The sequence below is a fragment of the Pelophylax lessonae genome, assembly GCF_965119305.1.
Source record: "Pelophylax lessonae genome assembly, chromosome: 3".
Classification (NCBI taxonomy): domain Eukaryota; kingdom Metazoa; phylum Chordata; class Amphibia; order Anura; family Ranidae; genus Pelophylax; species Pelophylax lessonae.
In genome coordinates, this window is record NC_138770.1 from 355,621,555 (window position 1) to 355,641,493 (window position 19,939).

At 44.2% G+C, this 19,939-nt stretch overlaps 1 protein-coding gene across 1 annotated transcript in view; it reads right to left on the minus strand.

Moving 5' to 3' along the window:
* The window catches only part of LCA5 (lebercilin LCA5), a 33,125-nt gene extending 14,423 nt beyond the window's left edge, over positions 1–18,702 (minus strand). The window contains exons 1-4 of the mRNA XM_082251960.1: positions 18,512–18,702; positions 9,396–9,763; positions 4,815–5,344; positions 4,534–4,671 (exon numbers count right to left, since the gene is read on the minus strand). Of these exons, the coding sequence (XP_082108086.1) occupies positions 4,534–4,671; positions 4,815–5,344; positions 9,396–9,744 (1,017 nt within the window). The 5' untranslated portion in view covers positions 9,745–9,763; positions 18,512–18,702. The remainder of the gene's footprint in view (positions 1–4,533; positions 4,672–4,814; positions 5,345–9,395; positions 9,764–18,511) is intronic.
* Between the last annotated feature and the right edge of the window lie 1,237 nt (positions 18,703–19,939).

Consider the following 19,939-nt stretch of genomic DNA (forward strand, 5'->3'; position numbering starts at 1 on the left):
CCAATACTGATTGTACCCCATAAGAGAAGAGCTGCCTTTTGAGAAACTTATTGTGTGGGAGCAATGCACTGAAAACCTATGCAGTCTTCTTCACAGGTAGAATGTTTTAGGTAGGCTATGTACAATATCTGCACATTAGTCTTCCAATACCTGTGTTTTTCCTTTTATTTTTATTGCTTCCACTCCAGCATTTTAATTTTGAATTTTTCTCCAACTCAGCAGTTCTTTCCCTATTCTGTTGTGAATTTCAAATAATGCCAATCTCATATGTTTTGTTCTAAAGTGTAGTAATGACAAGATTTCATTAGATGTTCCCAGTCATTGAGATGCTTTCTACCAATGTAGGATTTGCAGAGTATAAGGCCTGCACCATTTACATTTTTCTTGCCCCTGGTCATTTGTCAAAGTGCATAAAAGTGTATTCTTGCAGTGTGTTCACCTGTAGTAAGCTGTATTTTCATGGCTTGCACTGGGACAGACATGAGGTTAAAGAGACCCACTTCATATTAGTGGTAATTTACTGATAAATCGTCATTTATGTATTAATAGTGGCTTCCTACCTAATTCCCCCATATGACCCAACATATCTAAATAAAAGGGAAGTAATTTTAATACATGGCTGTAATTTACAGTAAAGTCAATATAACAAAGCGGCTAAGCTACTTATGCTATCTATACTGTAAGAGGAAGTGTCTAGAAGGGGAGGGCATGCACATAAATTAACATATGTCACTTCCATACATGTTGAATCAAAAAGGTAAAATTTGACACATACCATTGTATTCGAACAAATTGCTGATCAAAATTTGTTCAATCTGCAATGGTATCATCGAATACTCTGATAAACAAGTTTTAATTTTTTTGGTACGAGCGTTGAAAATGAAATTCTTCAGGGGTATGACCAAATTAGCTATTCTTAAGCGAGATAGTTTCCTCAATCTACCATAATCTGAGCATTGGGTAATCCATTGCATTTAAAGAACACACTGTTCCTTGAATTATCAGCAGGGGTGCAGTATCTGCTATTTAAATTCCTCTCTCTGCTTCCTGCATTTTTAAAAAAAAAAAACTTTCAGGTTTTAATAATTGTTGCTGGCTAAACTTCTAAGTACTAGTATTTTTTTACATTGGTTTTCAGCATGTAAGAGGCAGAAAAAAAAAAAAAAAAAACTGTAGTGTGTGTTCAGCATCATAATCAGGAAAATTCCACGGTCACTGGGTTATACACAAAAGGGACTGGGGTAGACTTCAACTACAATGGCTGGTTGAAAAACTGAATCACAAATCATGGTTCTCCGTGGACACATTAATTTTGGCTGTAGTGTACTTTAGTAGTATTTTATGTTGCTGATGTATGCAACATAGTTTAGAATGTCAGCCTGGAAAGAAAATCTTCAAATATTTCAATTTTTTTTTTTAAAGAAAAAAAAAACAAACAAAAAAAAAAAAACTGCCTTCAGAAGTCACAAGAATATTTAAATGAATTCACAAGTGTGCAACTTAAATTTTACATGATTTTATAATAAATACACCTGTTTCTATAGGGCCCCTGATTGTTGCAGAATATATATAAAAAAAAAAAAAAAACATCATTATGATGACCATGTAGTTATCAAAGCAAATTCGGGATTAAGTTATGATAAACGCGAAATACACTGGGAAAGAAAGCATTCATCAGAGAAGCAATCAAGAGGATTTTATGTGATAGACCAACACAAAGTGGCGCAAAATTGTGAATGATAAATGGTTTTCAAAATGTTTTTACAAATAAATATCTTAAAAGTGTGGAGTGCATTTGTATTTAGCCCCCCTGAGTCAATACTTTGTATAACCGCCTTTCGCTGCAATTACAGCTGCAAATCTTTTTGGGTATGTCTCTACCAGCTTTGCACATAAAGTGAAATTTTTGCCCATTCTTCTTAGCAAAATAGCTCAAGCTCTGTCAGATTGGATGGAGAACAGAAGTTTTCAAATCTTACAACAGATTCTCAATTAGGTTTAGGTCTGGACTTAGACTGAGCCATTCTAACACATGAATATGCTTTGATCTAAACCATTTCAGCTCTGGCTGTATGTTTAGGGTTGTTGTCCTGCTGGAAGGTGAACCTCCACTCCAGTCTCAAGTCTTTTGCAGACTCTAACAGGTTTTCTTCGAAGATTGCCCTGTAATTTGGCTCCATCCATCTTCCCATCAACTTTGAGCAGCTTCTCTGTCCCTGCTGAAGAAAAGCATCCCAACAACATGATGCGGCCACCACCATGTTTAATGGTGGGGGATGGTGTGTTCAGGGTAATGTGCAGTGTTAGTTTTTCTGCCATACATAGTGTTTTGCTTTTAGGCCAAAAAGTTACATTTTGGTCTTATCTGACCAGAGCACCTTCTTCCACATAATAAAGTGCAACATATAAGTGCAGCACAATCACTAAATAACAGAACATATATATAACAAAGTTCAAATCAAACTAATTAATTAATTGCTGTGATGACCAAAAGTCCCATTCAAAAAATTCCACCGTAGTGCAGATATAGTTACAATAAATGGTAGTATCCAACGTGTTCGGTGCCCAACACTTTCAGACAAAATCTGCCCTAGTGTCCTCCACTTAAGATGATATTGGAACACTCCCTCTGGTAACACTCCTGAATCTTATTTCTCCACCTCTTAATCTTGATAGTCATGTCACATACCATGAAACAGAAATGGAGAAACCATAGAGCACTCTGCTATAAATGTATTTTTTAAAATAGAACTTGGGATAAAAAACACCCACATAAAAAGGAAAGGGATTGTAAAAAAATAAATAAAAATAAATTAACACGTTATACTTGCCTCCAGTCGGTTTAGCACAGGGCAGCCTGGATCCTCCTCTTCTCAGGTTCCTCGTTGCTGCTCATGAACCCTCTCTCCAATCGAGTGCCCCCACAGCAAGCAGCTTGCTATGGGGGCACTCAAGCCGAGCTGCAGCTCTGTGTGTCCATTCAGACACAAAGCTGCCATGCGGCCCCACTCCCTCTCTCCTGATTGGCTAACTGACCTTGATTGACAGCTGTGGGAGCCAATCAATAGGGAGAGTCCTGGATGGCCGAGGGAATCCTGGACACTGCTGGACAGAGATGGGGCACAGGTAAGTATTAGGGGGTGCTGGGGAGGCTGCTATACATAGAAGGCTTTTTATTAGAATGCATAGATTGCATTAAGATAAAAAACCTTCTTCTTTTACAACTCCCTTAGGTAAAACAGGCATATCATCAGCTCACCACACTGATAGAAATCGATGAAATGACATCAATGGCAACGACTCCTCCCACCTGTACACGTTATGCCCACTTTATGAGCTTCTTCAGCAGGTGCTGAAGACCTGGCTTTGACCACGGTTTTCTTCTTGCCACTCTTCCATAAAGGCCAGATTTGTAGAGTTCATGACTAATAGCTGTCCTATAGACAGATTCTCCCCTCTGATCTCTGCAGCTCCTCCAGAGTTACCATGGGCCTCTTGGCTGCTTCTCTGATTAATGCTCTCCTTGCCTGGCCTGTCAGTTTAAGTGGAAGGCCATGTCTTGGTAGGTTTTCAGTTGTGCCCTACTCTTTCCATTTTCGGATGATGGATTGAACAGTGCTCCGTGAGATGTTCAAAGCTTTTTATGACCTTACCCTGCTTTAAACTTCTCCAGAACTTTATTCCTGATCTGTCTGGTGTGTGCCTTGGCCTTCATGATGCTGTTTGTTCACTAAGGTTCTTTAACAAACCTCTCAGGGCTTGCCAGAACAGCTATATTTATACTGAGATTAAATTACACACAGGTGGGCTCTATTTACTAATTAGGTGACTTCTGAAAGAAATTAGTTCCACTAGATTTTAGTCAGGGGTATCAGAGTAAGGGTCCTTTCACACGGCCGCTCCGTGTGTCCGCAAATCATCCCATCCATTTGCGGATGATTTGCGGACATAATGTAAGTGAATGGCATTGCGGATGGCAGCGGAATACCATCCGCTGACATCCGATTTTCCTCCTTTCAGTTCTGTTCCGTTTTTTCGAATGGAACAGAACCCTATTTTTTCATCCGTGTAAAAAACGGAAAGGAAGGAAAATCGGATGTCAATGGTGTCATCCGCTGACATCCGAAAGCCATATACTTACATTATGTCCGCATATCATCCGCAAACGGATGGGATGATATGCGGGCACACGGAGCGGATGACATAAATGTCATCCGCTCCGTGAAAAAAAAAAAAAAAAAAAAGTCCCGCAGCGGACTTAAGCAGCGGAGCGGCCGTGTGAAAGGAGCCTAAAGAGAGCTGAATACAAATGCACACCACACTTTTCAGATATTTATATGTAAAATAATTTGAAAACCATTTATCATTTTCCTTGCACTTCACAATTATGTGCCACTTTGTGTTGGTCTATCACATAAAATCCCAATAAAATACATTTATGTTTTTAGTTGTAACATGACAAAATGTGGAAAATTTCAAGGGGTATGAATACTTTTTCAAGGCACTGTAAAGAGGAAAGCAGGAGATAGAAACCTTTAACTTTTGAATTAGGCGCTGGAGCTCTTCCCGTAATAACTTGTTTTCTTCTTGTGCATCATGGGCTTTCTTTTTCTCAGTCATCAGTTGTCTCTGAAAGCTGCTTTGAGTCAGTTCAATATTCTTCTCCAGATCCTAGAAGACACCAAAAAAGCATCAAATGAGTAAAGATCCTATATGTTTTCTGATATACTCCAAAAATGTATTACAATATAGGGTAGTAGTAGCATTCAAAACACAGAAATTAAACTATGTCTGATGAGGAAAATAGTTAATACCTTTACTCGCCTTTCTCGTTCATCCAGTCTGCTTTCTATCATTTCTACTTTTCTAGTCAGCTCATCCCGTTCTGCAAGATGCCTATTTTCTGAAAGCTGCTTTAACTTTTTTAGGGCAACATTTGTCCTGTATAGCTCATCCTCGGTTTCCTTCAGTTTCTTTTCGATATTTCTTTCCCTTTCCTGAGATTTGCGCAGGCGCTCCCTCAAAATCCGAACCTCGTTATTATGTCGCGATAAAAGCTGTGAGATCTCATTTTCTGTATCTTCAAACTTATTCAAGGCTTTTTCTTGCCTAAACTGCAGCCTTTTTAGAGTCTTATTTTCTTTTTGATATTCTTCTAGTTTCATTTGAAGTTCTACAACCTCATTTCTTAGTTCATTTATTTTCAAAAGTCGAGCAGAGAGAACTCTCTTGGTAACCATATCAATGTCTTTTGGAGGAGGCTCCTTGCTTAAACTCTGGGAGCGAAATCCCCATCTAGGTCCCCGTTTACTTGATGGAAACTTGGAGTTTATCTTCTTAATTCCTAGACATAAGAAAAAGTGAATTTGTAATTAAAATAACAAAACTGCATCTGCCAGTGTTCTTATTTGGAACCATTGTGTATTGGAACATCAAAAAAGGGCCAAATATCCTGCCAAAGATAACTCCTTAAAGTGGAGTTCCACCCATTTTAGTAACTTTAGATGTATGTAATCCCCTTTAAAACTACTTTTACCAATGGAAACTTTTTTTTTTTGCTAGGAAATACCTTATTTTCTGCTTTATTCATCCTCTCCTCACTTCCGGGTCCGGCCACGGATCGCCGATCGGCTGGTACAGGGCCTGTGGGTGTCAGGCTGTCTGGCACCCTGTCTGTGGGTGGCTGGCTGTCTGGCACCCTGTCTGTGGGTGGCTGGCTGTCTGGCACCCTGTCTGTGGGTGGCTGGCTGGTACAGGGCCTGTGGGTGGCTGGCTGGTACAGGGCCTGTGGGTGGCTGGCTGGCTGGTACAGGGCCTGTGGGTGGCTGGCTGGTACAGGGCCTGTGGGTGGCTGGCTGGCTGGTACAGGGCCTGTGGGTGGCTGGCTGGCTGGTACAGGGCCTGTGGGTGGCTGGCTGGCTGGCACAGGGCCTGTGGGTGGCTGGCTGGCACCCTGTCTGTGGGTAGCTGGCTGGCACGCTGTGGTTTCTGGCACAGGGGCTGTAGATGGCTGGCTGGTACAGTGCCTGTGGCTGGCAGGTACAGGGCCTGTGGCTGGCAGGTACAGGGCCTGTGGGTGGCTGGCTGGTACAGGGCCTGTGGATGTGGGTGGGTGTATGGCTGTGATACACTCCAGCGAGACTAGTCCCGACTCCAGACGAGGCTGTCCAAGGCGAGGGAGGTGGCCTAAGAAGGCAGAATGACGTCACAAAAATATCTGCAATATCGGCCAGTTCCGGGGCCGATACTGATTTAGCGGGGAAAGTACATATCGGCCCCCGATATATCGGTCTATCCCTACTTTAAAACCCCAAAACATTATATATTTTTTAAAGCAGAGGCCCTACAGAATAAAATGGTGGGTGTTGCAATTTTTTTTTTGGTCACACAGTATTTGCGCAGATTTTCCAATTGCAATTTTTTGGGAAAAAGAAAATAAACACTTTTTTGAATTGTAATGCACAAATACACTATATATTGCCTAATTGTTTGGCAACATATAAAAAATGATCTTATGCCGAGTAGATAGATACCAAACATGACATGCTTAAAAATTGTGCACGCCCATGCAGCGGAGACAAACTACGTACATTTTTAAAAGCCTTTACAGGTTACCACTTTAGATTTACAGAGGAGGTCTACTGCTAGAATTACTTCCCTCGACCTGACGTTCACGGCAATACCTCACATGCATGCTGCAATTGCTGTTTACATAGGACACGAGACCGATGCTTGCGTTCGCCTTTGCGTGCAAACACTGGGGGACTGGAGTTCTATAATTTTTTTTTATTATTATTTATTTTTCTTTTTTATTTTATTTTGACACCTTCCCTTTCATTTTTTATTTTTTTGTTATTTTTATTGTTATCACAGGGAATGTAAATATCCCCTATGATAGCAACAATTAGTGACAGGTACTCTTTTTTCTTTTAAAAAATGGGGTTTATTATACTAGTAATGGAGATGTTTAGTGTGTGTGTGTGTGTGTGTGTGTCACTGGCAATCAAAGGGTTAAAATGTATTACTAAATATGTGATGGGCAATCTGACGCTATCCTGGATTGACGCTAACTAACCTTAAGGTTAACCGACTTCACCCGTGACACTAATACAGAGGTCGGAAAAAAGATCTGTACACTGTAATAGTGACACTTGGATAGGGCAGTGAAAAGGTTAACTGGGGGTGATCAGGGGGTTAAATCTTTATTAGGAGATATATGGCAGGTACCCTAAACCTATCTGGGACTGACACTAACTGCCGCTCACACTAACTGGTGTCACCAGTGACACTAATACAGTGATCAGTAAATTATCTGTACACTGTATATAGTGACACTGTGACAGAGAGAGAAAGTGTTAACTGGGGGGTGATCAGGGGATGACAAAATGTGCCTATGTGTACTGGTGTCAGTGTAGTGCACTCATGGTAAATGCTCTCTCTTCTCACGCTGGAACCAAAAAAGGCTCCAGGAGAAGAGATTGCATCATTTCCTGTGCTTTCATTACACAGGCACAGGACGTTCTGTGAGTCGCCAGAACCGATCAGCAGGTCCAGGCCATAAATAATTGGCCTGGACCCAACGAGTGATCGGTTCTGGAGTGAATCCGATCACTGCCGGGTCGGCGGGCGCACCCCCTATGTCCACACGCGACAGACGTACAGGTACATCAATTCACGCAGACGAGCCACCTTGTTGCAATAAAACTGCGGCGGGTGGTTAGCAACTGGTTAAAATGGTTGTAAACCCCTACATATACCCAATGAGATGAAAAAAATCCTCCTATATAAGTTGCACCTGCTTATCTGCAGTCTTCTCTACATCTGTTCAATGTCCAGAATTTATAAAGCTTGTCTGAGCTGTCGAAAAAAAAAAAAAAGGGGGTGGAGAGTATCTATTTTGGAATGATGACACTATAATTTATTGACACCTGCATTAATAGATATTATATTGGTATTACAACAATAAACCCCCCTCCATTACGGGGGTTACGTTCCGGACCCACCCGCGAAAAGTGGAAATCCGCAAAATAGAAAAGCCCTATTAAAATACATTGTAGGCATGTTTCTTTTACTGTCACTGTACGTGTAAAAGCATTTTAAGGTCTTTAAAACACACTTTTAAAACAATAGAAACTCATTTAAACACATAAAAGATACTAAGAGACATAGCAAGAGCTATGGAAAACACAAAAATATTTCATTTTCAATGATTTAATTAGTAAAATAACATTACAGAAATAAAACGCAATATACCGGGACCGCAAAAACTGAACCGCGATGGAGCGGGGGTTTACTGACAATGTTTTAAACTTTAAGCACCTTATTATTTATTTATAAGGAATACTTTTGCACTTTATATTTATTTAGGATACAGGATTTGTCACATATGAATCACGGTACACATTAAATTTTTTAATCAAGTTTGCACATCCTCTATTGATATTTTTATTTACAGTCTAACTCTAAGAGCCGGTTCACACTGAGGTGACACGACTTCGGGGGGCGACCTGTGAAGTCGCATGCACCGCTGTGCACTGCGCCTTCGGCGCGACTTGCAGGGACTTCACATAATGGAAGTCTATGCAAGTCGCTCCGAGGTCGCCCCAAAGTAGTACAGGACCCTTTTTCTAAGTCGGAGCGACTTGTGTCGCTCCTATTAGAACGGGTCCTGTACTACTCAATGGACCGCGACCGCCCGCGACTTGTCAGGCTGACAAGTCGCCTGACAAGTCGCGGCAGTGTGAATGGGCTCTTAATCATATTGATTGTTATACATTTTCATATTAGTACACATATTTATCAGCATATATTTATTGAATATTTAAGAGTTTATTTCACGACACACCTACCACCCTTGAAGCGCAGTACTCCCCCCCACTAATAGCTTTCACTTGTTCACCCTGTTAAGATATTTGCAGGAGGTTCTGCCAGTCACAATTAACACCCTATATCCACCTCAATGGTGTTTAGCAATACGAGGATATAGTGAAGGGGGGGTGGGGTCACTTACCACTGTGTATACGCCCACGTGTGATTCTATAGTCAGGTGGGCTGCACACACAGATAAGAAAAAGGAGGAAAGGAACAGCTTAGAAGGGAACTGAAACTGGAGCATGCTCAGTAGATGTAGCAAAGGCCGGTCTAAACAATTTCAGGCTGCAGCGGTGACTGAGACAAGGAGGAAGGAGACAGTGAACAGTAGGATCAACCAGATTTTTTGCAATCTACAGAAAACGATGCAGTGGAAAAGTGAGATATATGTATTGGCAGTTTAATATGATTTGGCTTTAATGACACTAAGTTTAAACACCAGTATATACTGTATATACAGAGATTTCCTAAAGAGTGTTACACAAATGAATGCCTAATATTCTAAAAAGTACTAATAAACTTACCACGGGTATGTACCGGTGTAACAGATCTTACTTTATAGTCTGCTCTCTTGGCACGAGGAGATATAGACTTTGAGCTAGGTGTTGGGGCTCCTTCAGACCCATAAGTTGTGTTGTCATAGTCATCAGAATAATAAGAGTCGCTATTCTTGTCGGTGTCAGGACTTCTGTCTCGGGTGCTCGTTGTAGCTCCCCATTCTTCCCTTGCCATATCCTGATCGCCCTTCATCTTGCTTTGTTTTTTCTTCTTAGTGTCAGTCTTTAAACTGGTAGATTCCAGAGGAGGAGAAGGACTATTTCTTGTCTGTCTGTCAGTTTCATCATACTGAGAGTAGGGGCTCCTGTTGTTCATGACAGTGGCCTACTCATTTCTGCAAATAAAATAATATATATGAGATATTATGAGATACTGTAAACAAATCCTGTCCAGCCTATGACCTGTGAACTAGATCCTGGCTTGAAGCTGTATTTTTTCTTACTTCATATTTCATTTACGATTATAGGTGGTCATTCCTATAGCAATCCTTCATTAAGGGCTCATGCACACTGGGTGTCAAAAATGCCACTTCCTCAGATGTTTGACTTTTTTCTCTGCCTCTAAACGCCCCATGCACACTATAGGCATTTACAAGTGTTTAGCGGCAGAAGAAAAAAAAAAAAAAAAAAACACATTACTTAAACATTCAGGAGAAGAGCGTTTCAGCAGAAAGAAAAGCTAAAACGCGCCTGAACACATGTAAACTTGCCTAAACGCCAGATGTGTTTTTACCGTTTTTGAGTGTTTATTCATTGCAGTGGCCAGAGTAAATTAATACAGACATACCCCGTTTTACGTACACTCACTTTACGTACATCTTGGCATGGCACTACTCCCGGTTTGTAACATTGGAGTCTACAGGAAATCATGGTCAGCTTGACATAGCACTGCTCCCCATCTAACATTAGTGTCTATGGGAAATCTTGGTCAACTTGACATGGAGCTGCTCCCCATCTAACATTGGCATTGAAAGAGGTTGTAAACCTCAGAATTTTTTTTTTTTTTTTTTTTAAAGTACACCTGAAAGACAAACACATAATGAGCTAGATGAAAGCTCTTTCATCTGTGAAAAGCACAGGGCGCCAGTGGAAAACCTGCCAATTCTGGTGTTCAATGGCAAATGCCAATCGAGCTCCACAGTGGCGGGCAGTGAGCACAGGGCCCTCTAGAGGACGTCAAGCCCTCAGGCCACCCTCATGAAGTCTGTTTCTGATTGGTCAGAGACATTCACACCAATGGCCTGCTGGAAGTCATTTTGTAGGGCTCTGGCAGTGCTCATCCTGTTCCTCCTTGCACAAAGGAGCAGATACCAGTCCTGCTGATGGGTTAAGGACCTTCTACGGACCTGTCCACCTCTCCTAGAGTAACTGCCTGTCTCCTGGAATCTCCTCCATGCTTTTGAGACCTTCTAGAAATGGCACATATTGATGTGCCATCTTGGAGGAGTTGGACTGCCTGTGCAACCTCTATAGGGTCCAGGTATCCTTGTGATACCAGTTGTGACACTGACCCTAGCCAAATGTAAAACTAGTCAAACACCATTCAGAAAAGAGGAGTAGGGGGGAAAAAAATCAGTGGTCTCCCACCTATAAATTCATTACTGTTTTGGAGGTCGTCTCATTGTTGCCCATCTAGTGCCCATGTTGTTAATTTTATTAACACCAAAAGTAGCTGAAACTGATTAACAACCCCCTCTGCTACTTAACAGGAGTTTAAGTAGCAGAGGGGGTTGTTAAGTAGCAGAGGGGGTTGTTAATCAGTTTCAGCTACTTTGGTGATAATGAAATTAGCAACAGGGGCACTAGATGGGCAACAATGAGACGACCTCCAAAACAGGAACGATTTTATAGGTGGGAGACCACTGACTTTTCTACTAAATATCCCAGGAGTTTAACTGACTTGATGCTATTCTCTGATTTAAAAGTACCTTTTATGAGCAGTGTATGTATGTATGTACACACACGCATCTCATAAAATTAGAATATCATCAAAAATTTAATTTCAGTAATTTAATTCAAAAAGTGAAACTCAAAAAGTGAAACTCATATACATTATAGAGATTCATTAAATATATTTCAAGCATTTCTTTCTTTTAATTTTGATGATTATGGCTAACAGCTAGTGAAAATCCAAAACTCAGTATGTCAGAATATTGCATAAGACCAATAAAAAAAAAAAAGAAAAAGGATTTTTAATACAGAAATGTTGGCTTACTGAAAAGTATGTCCATGTACAGTATAGTATGCACTATACCAATACCTGGTCGGGGCTCCTTTTGCATGAATTACTGTATCAATGTGGTATGGCATGGAGGCGATCAGCATGTGGCACTGCCGAGGTGTTATGGAAGCCCAGTTTGCTTTGATAGCGGCCTTCAGCTCGTATGCATTGTTGGGTCAGGTGTCCCTTACCTTCCTTTTGACAATACCCCACAGATTATCTATGGCACAGGTGTCAAACACAGGGCCCTTGGGCCAAATGCGGCCCCCAAGGCCATTTCATGTGGCCCTTGCACCCCTCCTGCAGCACCCCCCTTGTCTCTGCCCCCACCTTGTCTCTGTAGTTTGCAGCAGAGAGGACAGAACTCCTTTGCCAGATCCTGCACTCCTCTGTGCAGCTGCAGAAAAGCTCATCTTTGCCCCTCCCCCCCTCAGCAGTCCACAGCAGAGAGGAGGGCAGAACTCCTCCAACAGATCCTGCGCCTCTCCGTGCAGCCACAACTCCACCTTGTCTCTGCCTCCCCTGGTCTCAGCATTCAGGAAGCTGACTCCAGCCCTCCTCTGGTTCTCCTCCAGTCCCGGCACTTCTTCCCAGATCCACCCGCATCTTTTTCCTGGAAGCAGCACAAGGTAAGGGGGTGCATTGTGATGTAAGGAAGGGTGGGTGACTCTTTGACTTCTGATGGTGGGGGGGGGGGGGGGGCTCTTGACATCTCAGACGAGTTTGCTGGCCAAGCAAGTACAGTGATCATTAAAGCAGGTATTGGTACTTTTGGCAGTGTGGGCAGGTGCCAAGTCCTGCTGGAAAATGAAATCAGCATCTCCATAAAGCTGGTCAGCAGAGGGAAGCATGAAGTAATCTAGAATTTACTGGTAGAGGGCTGCCCTGACTTTGGACTTGATAAAACACAGTGGGATGCACAGACCACTGCAAGCTAGACAATGGCACCCTGACTACCATTAGGTATTGGATAATCCTTGGACCCATGGTCAGAACTTTAGCTGGTGCAGTGGGTCCTGGGTTCCTCCCGGAGCAAAACAATGCCCTGGAGGATGAAGGAATTAATACCATTGAACGGCCCCACACTCGCCCAGGGGAGGGCTGGCAGCCTTAGGCCTGGGGGGCAAGTCCAGTCAAGTGGCCCATTGAACCACCGAATTAACTCACCATCCATGCCCACCTTGTTTTAAAACGGATATTGATGTTATATAGTAAGACAAATTTGATACAATGTGGTATCATAATTTATTTTAATAGCAACAAAGGAGGTTTAACAAAAAAACTCTCCACAATACCCTCCACACATCCATGTACCATACCCTCCACACCGATCCATACATCCGTGTACCATACTCTCCACACCGATCCATACATCCGTGTACCATACTCTCCACACCGATCCATACATCCGTGCACCATACTCTCCACACCCGATCCATACACCCATGCATCATACTCTCCACACCGATCCATACACCTATGCACCATACTCTCCACCATACAATCCACACCGATCCATACATCCATGCACCATACTCTCGACACCAATCCATACATCCGTGCACCATACTCTCCACACCCGATCCATACACCCATGCATCATACTCTCCACACCGATCCATACACCTATGCACCATACTCTCCACCATACAATCCACACCGATCCATACATCCATGCACCATACTCTCGACACCAATCCATACATCCGTGCACCAAACTCGACCCCATACCCTCCACACCGATGCATACACCCATGCACCATACTCTCCACCATACAATCCACACCGATCCATACATCCATGCACCATACTCTCGACACCAATCCATACATCCGTGCACCATACTCTCCCTCATACCCTCCACACTGATCCATACATCCGTGCGCAATACTCTCCACACCGATCCTTACATCCGTGCACCATATTCTCCACCATACCATCCACACCGATCCATACATCCATGCACCATACCCTCCACACCGATCCATACATCCGTGCACCATACTCTCCACCATACCCTCCACACTGATCCATACATCCAATCCATACACCTTCGTGGGGTGCACAGATGTTCTATGCAGCCCACCAGCTGAAATCAATGACAGGCGGCAGCCTGCATGGAACTCCAAACACCTCCCAGAATGTACTGTACATCTGTGACCCCAATGTACGGATCAGAACGCAGACAGACCAGTGTTCTCATCTGTGCAATGAACCTCCATAGATGTACATTTCCTTGGAGGTGCTCTGAGATCTGTACACAGAGCTGCCGGTCATTGATTCTCTAGCTTTGGAATGTATGGCCAGCATGTTCACCAAACAAGGAATTTGTCTTCAGGCAGGCGCGAACTGACAACTCATGGGGCCCCCGGGCAAGAGGAGATGATGGGGCCCCCAGGTTTAAAGATGGCTGCTAATATGATGCAACATTAATGCATTAGGCCTACGTGGAAGGGCATGAAGCTCATGAACGTGCAGACAGGCAGAAGACTTAAAGCTGGTGACCCAATAAAGAAATGAGGTCAGTGCCACCTTACCAGCATCATGGGCCCCTGGGAAAAGTACTGCCCTGGGACATTTAGCAGGGAGATGGTGACCTGTGGTGTGCATAGTGCATTGCGGCACACAGTGGGTGTGGATAAATTATGCCACATTTTGGTGTGATTTTTTTTTTTTTTACAATTATTTTTTTTCCATTTTTAGTTTTTCATTTTAATTTAATGATTTTATACTTCATTTTTCACAATGCTGGTGGGAGCAGGGAGCTTTGATGAGATAACAGGGGTCTAAACAGATCCCTGAAGTCTCACATTTGATGCAAAGAAAGGGACTAAGGACACATGCTAAGGAGGGTATGCTGGTGGGTATTGTGTGCAGGAGAGGAGCGTGGAGGGTATGACAATGGGCAGTATGTACAGGAGACAAGTGTGGAGGGTATGACAGTAGGTAGCATGTACAGGAGAGGATTGTGGAGGGTATGACATTGGACAGTATGTAAAGGAGAGGAGTGTGGAGGGATGACAGTGGGGCAGTATGTACAGGAGAGGAGTGTGGAGGGTATGACAGTGGGCACTATGTACAGGAGAGGAGTGTGGAGGGTATGACAGTGAGCGGTATGTACAGGAGAGGAGTGTGGGGGGTATGACAGTGAGCGGTATGTACAGGAGAGGAGTGTGGAGGGTATGACAGTGAGCAGTATGTACAGGAGAGGAGTGTGGAGGGTATGACAGTGGGCACTATGTACAGGAGAGGAGTGTGGAGGGTATGACAGGGAGCGGTATGTACAGGAGAGGAGTGTGGGGGGTATGACAGTGAGCGGTATGTACAGGAGAGGAGTGTGGAGGGTATGACAGTGAGCGGTATGTACAGGAGAGGAGTGTGGAGGATATGACAGTGGGCAGTATGTACAGGAGAGGAGTGTGGAGGGTATGACAGGGAGCGGTATGTACAGGAGAGGAGTGTGGGGGGTATGACAGTGAGCGGTATGTACAGGAGAGGAGTGTGGAGGGTATGACAGTGAGCGGTATGTACAGGAGAGGAGTGTGGAGGGTATGACAGTGAGCACTATGTACAGGAGAGGAGTGTGGAGGATATGACAGTGAGCAGTATGTACAGGAGAGGAGTGTGGAGGATATGACAGTGGGTGGTATGTACAGGAGAGGAGTGTGCAGGGTATGACAGTGGGCAGTATGTATAGGAGAGGAGTGTGCAGGGTATGACAGTGGGCAGTATGTACAGGAGAGGAGTGTGGAGGGTATGACAGTGGGCAATATGTACAGGAGAGGAGTGTGGAAGGTATGACAGTGGGCAGTGTGTACAGGAGAGGAGTGTGGAGGGTATGACAGTGGGCAGTATGTACAGGAGACAAGTGTGGAGGGTATGACAATAGGGCTTTCCGATCAGGTCCGCCTGTCAGTTTTTCAGGCGGACCTAATCGGACACTCCATGTACCCCTATGGAGCAGTGGATGTCAGTGGTGACATGTCCGCTGACACCGCTGCTATCCGATCCGGTCCATGAAATCCTATTTTCCATCCGTCTGGAGGATTGGATATGATGAAGATGGACAGGCAGTCCATTATCATCCAATCTCCCATAGAGGATAGCGGGATCTGACAGGTCTGTCTCTGCACAGTGAGCAGAGACTGACCTGTCATTCGCTTGCTTAGCAGGGATCAACGGATCAATCCCCGCTGAGCAAAACAGAGTCCGCCGGACAAAACGCCCGTGTGGAAGGACCTATAGAGTGTTTAGTTAGGTGGTGAGTTTTTGATTGTACAGAGTTTGGTTGACACAGGGTTAAAAAGGATGGTCATAAATTAAATCCACATTAAGGGCTCTTTCACACGGTCTGCCTCCGTAGGCGGATCCGTGCTGCTCAGAAGGGATCGATCCGCCGATCCCCGCTGAGCCGGCGGATGACAGCTCCGTCTCCGCTTGCAGAGCGGAGAGGGAGGTGTCTCAGCCCCCGCTGCTCTCTATGGGGGATCGGATGAGAGCGGACCGCCTGTCCGCTTTCATCCGATCCGATCCCTGAACGGATGGAAAAAGAGGGTTTCAATCCGTCCAGATTTCACGCACAGGATCGGATGCGGATGGCAGCAGGTGTCAGAGGAGTTGTCTCCGCTGACATCCGCTGCCCCATAGAGCTGCATGGAGGATCCGATCAGATCCGCCTAAAAAACTGACAGGCGGATCTGATCGGATCGCCCGTGTGAAAGAGCCCTTACTGGACATAGTAATTGGAGTTTGTTGGTATAGATAGGGCTGTGTGTCAGTTTGGGAAATGTCTGTCAGCTCTGGGGGGGGGGGGGGGGGGCTGCTATCTTAGACACACACACACACACATACATACTCACAGACATACACACACTCACAGACATACACACACACACATATACATACATACACTCTCTCTCTCTCTCTTCTACTTCTTACTTAGGACCCTTCACTGCAAAACAAATCCTCCTAGCAGAAATGTTGCAGCTTACCTCCAGACTTCTCCTAGAACAAACTCAGCTGACCTCTCTCCCTTCCTGCAGTGTGCTCCGCCTCCCGATCCTCCTATTGCACGGCACTGATTATCAGAGGGGGGGACAGAGATCAGAGTGCAGGAGGACACTTCGGGGGAAGGGGGACTGGGGGAGAGACAGAAACCAGGAATGGAGCTTCTAACTACATACATCACCAGCCAGTGAATGTAGTTAGAAGCAACAAATGCTGCTGTTCCCACAGTGTCAGTGGCAATGGCAAATAAGCTCCCATTGTAAGCACGCACCTCTTCTTCTTCTTCTCCTCTTCTGCAGCGGCCCGACAGTGGAAGATGGAGGGAGGAGCCAGAGGCAGGTGGAGCCAGTAATCGGCGCGGAGGATGATCCGCTTTGTATGATAGGTCCTCTGCACTCTGCCTCACTTTCCTCCTCTGGAGACCGTCCGTGACGTCACTGGTTGCTAGACGCCAAGCGGCTGGTGATCTAGCAACCGGGTCTCCGGGGGCCATACCCGTCACAATAAATGCATACTGATCGTGAACTTTAAGGAAGAAACTGAGCGGCCTTTTCTGGGGGGGAATCAGATCGGCCCAGGGGGAAATTTCCACCCTGCCCCCCGGCCCAGCCCGCCCCTGCACTCGCCTGACCTAAATCCAATAGAACACCTCTGGGACATTATGCTTTGGTCCATCTGACGCCGCCAGGTTGCACCTCGGTCTGTTCAGAAGCCCAGTGATGCCCTGGTCCAGATCTGAGAGGAAATACCCCAGGACACCATCCGTCGTCTCATTAGGAGCATGCCCCAACGTTGTCAGGTATGCATACAAGCACGTGGTGGGGGTCCTACAAACTAGTGAGTACCATTTTGAGTTGCTGCAATGAAATTCCTGCAAAATAGACTAGTCTGCTGCATCATTTGTTCACTTTGATTTTCGGGTGGGGGGGTTTGAATTCAGCCCTCTGTAGGTTAAGTTTTCCTTTCCATTAATTGATGTGGCATCTTTTCCTTCCTAACACATTACCCAGTCCATATCAGTATAGATATCCAGCATGATAGTTTTCCCTATTGAGATCTGATCTGTTTTCAAAGTGTTCCTTTAATTCTTTTGAGCAGTGTATATATATATATATATATATATATATATATATATATATATATACACATACACACACACACACACACACACATATATATATATATATATATATATATATATTAAATAAACTAGCAGGGGTTTTAGCCCTAGACCACTATATCTAAAGCTTTAAGAAAAAGCTGTCCATACATAGTCTTTACGCAATTCCAAATTCCGTCCACCCATACAGCTCAGCTGTGACATCAGCGACATGCTGTAATCAAGTAAACATTACTCCCCACACCTGGTTGCTATAGCCGTACTTCTGCATGATTTTAAAACAATTAACCCTTTTCATCCCATGAGACCAGAGTCAGTACTCATTGGAGAAGCCTCAAATTTCATACCATATATAATGATTACACTCGTGCTACAAAAAAGGTTCATATTTAGAATATGGTTTCTAAAAATCTGGATCAATCCTGAAAAAAACAAAAACAAACTATGGACACTGCAAAAAACTTGATCAATCATAGGAAACAAACAGAAAGAAAGACTAAACAATTATGAATAAATCCTGGGAAACCATAAACAAATCCTAAAAAAGTGGATCTGTCCTAGGAATCTATAAACAGGAAGTATATAGTGTTTCAGCACATACAAAAAGGTAAATTCAATTCTAATGTATCAAACATAGCTAGGCGCTTCCATTTGTTTACATTTGTAAGAGATGAATGACAGACACTCCCGCCCCCTGTCATCACTGAGTGACATCTGTCATTGGGCCGCACTCACACCACTACTTCCCGTTAGTTGGTCCCCTCACCTCGGAGATAACGGTCTCCGGCAGCCACCAGACCCCTCCGGTGCCTCCGTAAAATGTAGTGTCGCAAGCAGAGCGGATATCAGCCGTATATTTAGACGCAGCTCCACGGTAACAGGGAAGAGGAGGAGCCTATAGCCATCGCAACCACATCGCAACGGCACGTGACCTGTACCAGGCAACCATCTGAGGAAGAGTCAGCCTCATTGGATGGAAGTAAAGCCCTATGTGATTAGTTCCCGCCTGCTTGTTCCTGCACGGTGTACGGGTTGCTAGGATACCGTTCTGCGCCGCAGTCAATGATCCATCTCTCCAGCTGTGCGCGCCATGAATACTTTATTGTTTCTATACAGTGTGCGAGAATAAGCTGCCATTTGTATGTGATGAAGAAAATATTTACTTTATAGGGTGGAGCTAAAGGTTCCCCCCCCCCCAAAAAAAAAGAAGTTTAAAGTCAGCAGCTGCAAATACTGTAACTACTGACTTTTTATATCAGGCCCTTACCTGTCCAGGCTTCAATTGACTATCAGGTGCTGGCGCTGCCATCTTGAGTAAGGGAAATGAGCAGTGAAGTCTTGTGGCTCCACAGCAAGTTTACTACTTTGCGAAGTGCGCTGCAATTTGTGCATGTGTCGCAGTCTACTGGGGCCTGTGAAGTGTCCCCGAAGTTTGGGGGGAAGGAAGAGGAGCCAAACTTCCAGCTCAGTTCACCGGGGCAAACAGAGGCGGTGTTCCGTGAAAAAACCATACCCGTGAAAAAACCATACCTTCGTCACTTCCGGTCACTTCCACTTCCGGTAACATTACACCCACTACCATGATAATTTCATACCCTCCGAGCATGCGCACTTGTCAGCTTCTCAGCTGTTCAATGATGTATCCGGGACTCTGAGCATGCGCACTCCTACGCTGCTCAGCTGTTTCTGACAGGAAGTGACGTGGGTATGGAATTCTAATGAGGTATGGTTTTCTAACGTTACACCGGAAGTGGGAGCGGGTACCTGGCTTTGACCCCCCACAAGGTGCCAAATGTGGAGGGGGGTGGCAGACAAGCGAAGCTTCCCCTTTTGGGCGGAGCTCCACTTTAACTCGTATCTCTCAAGCACATAGGAAACAACACTGGAGTTCTTATGACTTGGTGGGTCTATTTAAATGATTGGATGGGCGGTTCACTAAATATTTCTCCAAGCTTCAATTTGGAAATTTCATTCTATTTGTCAATCGGGTTTGGGCAACTTTTATTGCACGTGTAGCACTGCCCCCATAAGGACTGCTGGATATCCATTCTGGGGGTCCCCCTGGTTACCAACACACAGCTTTAGGCAAATGCAATTTTTACATTCCTCTTGGCTCTAACTTCAATAAACAGTCCAGGGGTATTTTGTTGTTTATTTTGTAAT